The sequence below is a fragment of the Eupeodes corollae genome, chromosome 3 (genome assembly GCF_945859685.1).
Source record: "Eupeodes corollae chromosome 3, idEupCoro1.1, whole genome shotgun sequence".
Lineage (NCBI taxonomy): Eukaryota > Metazoa > Arthropoda > Insecta > Diptera > Syrphidae > Eupeodes > Eupeodes corollae.
The window spans coordinates 49,528,886-49,533,362 of record NC_079149.1 but is presented as its reverse complement, the minus strand read 5'-3'; the positions used below and the strand labels follow the sequence as shown (position 1 = coordinate 49,533,362).

At 37.8% G+C, this 4,477-nt stretch overlaps 1 protein-coding gene across 1 annotated transcript; it reads right to left on the bottom strand.

The window, feature by feature from the left end:
- Nucleotides 1-1,565: 1,565 nt before the first annotated feature.
- On the bottom strand, nucleotides 1,566-3,357 carry LOC129949689 (elongation factor Tu). The gene is made up of 5 exons (XM_056061285.1): nucleotides 2,897-3,357; nucleotides 2,740-2,831; nucleotides 2,151-2,687; nucleotides 1,867-2,095; nucleotides 1,566-1,810 (listed from the first exon to the last, which is right to left on the bottom strand). Exons 1-5 carry the CDS (start codon nucleotides 3,273-3,275, stop codon nucleotides 1,602-1,604), a joined length of 1,446 nt encoding a protein of 481 aa, XP_055917260.1. The 5' UTR covers nucleotides 3,276-3,357; the 3' UTR covers nucleotides 1,566-1,601.
- Nucleotides 3,358-4,477: the final 1,120 nt, after the last annotated feature.

Genomic DNA, 4,477 nt, shown 5'->3' with positions numbered 1-4,477 from the left:
CGACTTCTCATTTCTTTTACTTAATATCTTTCTTCGATAGTGAATAGGGAAGGACAACTTTTGAATTTCTCCATGGGTATGCTGTGGATTGGACATGGTTCCTTGAATGCATATTTGCATAAAGACACCCCGTCTAGATCTGTGGAGTGGTCATGCTGTGCTTCTAGAGACGATTGGCTACATGTTTCATCCTAGACTTGTGCGCTACTTTGATTCTAGGGATCTCTCTGGGGTGTGGACGGAGGGAGTCTGGGAAAACTTCGAAATGTACGACAATGAGGCTCTTCAAAAAAGAAGATTTTTGTAGATTTTTGCTTTAGGAAATATATTTATATAGGTGTTTGTTCTGTGCTCAAGAATCACTTGTTTCCTACTTCAAGCTCCTGGCCTCATTCTTCTTGTCGTACTCAATGAAGTTGGTTTTTGATCCATTGTTCTGCATGATTAACGGTTTCGTACTTCAAATGGTGGTCATGTAGGCCAACATAGAATTCGTCCGGCCTCGGGTTCTTAGGATCCTTAACGTTTGCGCAACTCGACCTGAAGCTATATTTGGGTACCATGGAAGAAATTAGCACCTGGGTCTTGTCGGTTCTGGTGTCGCATTGACAGTGGTCGGCTTGGCTCAGCCTGTCTGAGAGGTAGTCCCCCTAGTGGGAGCACCGTGGGTTCTGTTTTCCACCTATAGCCCTTAGGAAACAAGTAGAGCCCTCCTCAACGAGGGCTGTGAAATTGTTACGATTGTACTTGTACCTCCCAATGGGTTTGAACAACAATTTTCTGTTGTCCTGATATTGTCAGTAAGCCCACCATTAAATTAATCCTAAACGGAAGGAGTTCACGGTAAGCGTACAAATAGTACTTACTTTCTGTCCTCAGACTTACAGACTCCGTTGGTGTTCATTAGCAGGACATACGTCCTTTAATACTCCTCTGGGCAAGATTGTCTTCTTTCTCTACTGGGTATTGGATGACTGAAAAGTTCCGACGCTGAACATTTTGGGTTTTCCCGAATTGATTTTCAGTCCTACGATTTTTGCTCATCTATTCACTCTTGCAAATATTTGATGGAGATATATGATCCTATAGGAGATTAAGCGTACATGGTCAGCGTAAACTCCTTCTTCCGTCTCCTGTCAAAAAAACAGAATTGGTGGCAGTGTGCAGCCCTGTCCGACACTACTTTAGGCTTTGAATTTATGTTATCATTTAGAACAGTTTAGAAGTACGAAGAAGATTGAAGATTTACTCACTTATATAAGAGATTTGAATACATGTTAGGTACCTTTTAATCCAGTATGGATCACTTCGACGGTTTATGTTAAACTTAAATATTTGGAAAGAATTTTTAACCCAATGAGCCTTTGGGAATACAAAACAGTGAAATAAGTCAACTGACAACAACATCTCTTTTGCCTTCACGTATCAATCAACCCTTGAACTTTGGAAAACATTATTAAATATTGTGCGGGACGAATATCCTTTAAAATTGTTTATTAACAAAAATAAACGCTCTTCTAAGAAGAACACCAAGTAATAAAAAGTAAAACAAAAAATCATTTCACTTCACTTAATTATGCACATTTTTCTTTATTAATTGACTAGACAGCTTCTTCCTGAATTATAACATTTGATAACTTATTCTTCGGCAGATTAATAGATAGTCTTCGTTCTGTTATTATACCCGTGGCGACAGTCATAGCATTTTCACGTATCGTAAACGCTTGTCCAGGGGTCATCACCATTTTCCTAAATAATGTTATTAAAACTCTTCCATGTTCACCAGGCATGATCATTCCATCAGAAGGAACTGTTAAATAAAAGGTTTTAGAAAAATGATCATAAAATGTAGAAACACTTCTTTACATAGATCTATTCTTGCTGGAACATTCCATGTTGTACTAAAAAGCTGTTGAATATATTTCGACATTAGCGGCCTTGAACGTCCACCTTCTGCACGGGATAACAAATACATCGATCCTTCGAATTGATTGGAAATGTCTTCGGAACCAGATGCGCAAAGTAACATGCCCCGCTCTACTCGAGAAATCTTAACTCCTCTAAGCAACGCTCCAACATTTTCACCTGCTACACCCTATTGAGAAAAAAAGAAATTGAAGCTTCCAATATTAACATAATCGGTAAAGAACCTGTTGCACACTCTTTTTGAATATCTGAATATCGCTGACTGTAGTTCGGATATTTTGATTGAATCCCAGCAGATCAGCTTCATCATTTTTCAAGATTGTGCCTCTTTTAATAGTGCCCACAACAACAGTACCCCTTCCTGATACAGTAAAGGCGTTATCTATTGGAAGAATAAACGGCGACTTAAAATCCCTAGTTGGTGTCGGAATGAAACTGTCTACGTGCGAGAGAAGTTTCTCTATCGAGGGTACTCCGTACTCGGATTGGTCTTCGCGCAATGCCAACAGCGCCGAACCATAAACAACAGGACTGTTGATTCCATCGAAACCAAAGTCACTGAGCATTTCACGCATTTCAATCTCCACCAATTCAAGTACTTCCTTATCAACCAAATCAGCTTTGTTTATATAGACTATGATTTTTTGTATTCCAACTTGCTTGGCTAGCAGAAGATGTTCTCTTGTTTGGGGCATTTGTCCGTCGGTAGCAGCCACTACAATTATAGCCCCGTCCATTTGAGTAGCGCCTGAGATCATGTTCTATATGAGAGATAAAAAATCAAAGTAATACTCAAATTAACCTTGTTTTTACCTTAATGTAATCTGCATGACCAGGACAGTCGGTATGAGCGTAAGTTCTTGAATCGGTTGCATAACCAATGTGGCAAGCGTTGATGGTGATGCCTGGAAGTATTTACAACGTCCTCAATATAAAAGCAAATGTTGTTTACATAATACTATTTATTTACCTCTGGCTTTCTCCTCAGGAGCTCTATCGATTTGATCATAAGGTATGTAATCAGCCAGACCCTTCTTCGAAAGAACTTTTGTGATTGCAGCGGTAAGGGTTGTTTTTCCATGATCAACATGTCCAATAGTTCCAATGTTGCAATTGGGCTTTTCAGGTTTGTCTTTGCTCGAATAATTCCTAGATATGGTTATCTGTATTGATCTGGAAGTAGATGGCTTGCACCAAGAGGGTTCCCTAGTGCTGAAAGGCTTACTGTTCTCGAGGTGGATTGTTGCTGTTTTAGAGCGATTTTTAATCTGAAGGAAGATCTGATGTCTACGACAAAGTTTTGTTATTGTATTCATTTTTGAAATTATCACTGAAGAGAAAGCGAACATTGGATAACCCGACTTTTTTAGGAGTACAATTCCACAACCCAATCCAACCAACCGCTTTGGGAACCACTTCAAACAGCTGTTGTGTTGAGAAATGTCAAATGTTTTGTTTACATTTTGTATGTCAGTTTATAAAGTGGGATTAAAAGCAAAGAGGTGTTTGGTAACTTCCTATTTTTTGTATGGCTTTAGCTTTTATTCATAGCTATATTTTCGGTGATGATTTTATTATTATTTTAATGGATTCACCTTTCAATATAACGTTTTAGTTGATTCCACGTGTAATCTTCGTTGGACTATTTAATAAGAGGATTAGAATTAAGCACCATTTGCATAATGGGCCTCGAGTCTCCTGGTCATTGACATAAAAGATATGGACTGCTAGTTGATACTACTTCTCATACAAAACCCCCTTAAAAGTGATTCTACATTCTTGGTGGAAACAATTATCATTCATTTTTAAATGCTTCCTCTTATTTCAAAGAATCTAAGAACATCTTTTATTATGATTTTGAAAAAATAAACAAAATACAAAAATCAAGTTCAAGATCTTCCCCATATTTCCACGAAACCTAAAGAAGAGCTAGTAGCGTTAACGAAAAGATGACACCAACGCTAAGTTGGCTACTAGAAGTCCATATTTAGTACGTCAATGCTAATGGAACTTGGCGGAAACAACTTATTTGTTGGTTTTATGGAGTAATTCATTTACGTGTTCCAAGTTGGTAGTGTTGGCATTTGACATCTGTCACACGCAGTTATCATATAAAGTCACATGAATCATGATATATGTAATGTTTCCCATTTACGATAATGAATCACTTAACAGTTAACTAAAATTCAATTTAAAAGCAGTGATTCCAACATGCAGAATTCATCGCCTTATCGGCAATTAAAGATCACGTGTTGAACGATATGTAAATTCAACAAGACAAGGTAATGTGCCACACAATACTAGTAATTATGGCGTGAGAAATTGTGACGTCAATTGGTTCCCAAGGCCGTGTGATTTGACACCACTAATTTTTGTTCTGTGAGGATAAGCAGAACAACGTGTTAAAGCGGGTAATCCTCAATTCTAGAATCATTAAAAAGCGACAGTACCCAAGTTTTAGCAGATTCAAAGGAATTACAATCTATGTAAAGTCGAAATTTATAAAGAAAACAAAAATGTATCATTGTGTGTATACTTTCTAAACCAACAA

Excerpts from the sequence above, each read along its gene's own strand:
- LOC129949689 (XM_056061285.1), bottom strand. The coding sequence starts at position 3,275 with ATGTTCGCTTTCTCTTCAGTGATAATTTCAAAAATGAATACAATAACA. Across the intron at positions 2,832-2,896 it reads TCCTGAGGAGAAAGCCAGAG|GCATCACCATCAACGCTTGC; the intron begins GTAAATAAATAG and ends AAATACTTCCAG. Across the intron at positions 2,096-2,150 it reads TCAAAAAGAGTGTGCAACAG|GGTGTAGCAGGTGAAAATGT; the intron begins GTTCTTTACCGA and ends TTTTCTCAATAG.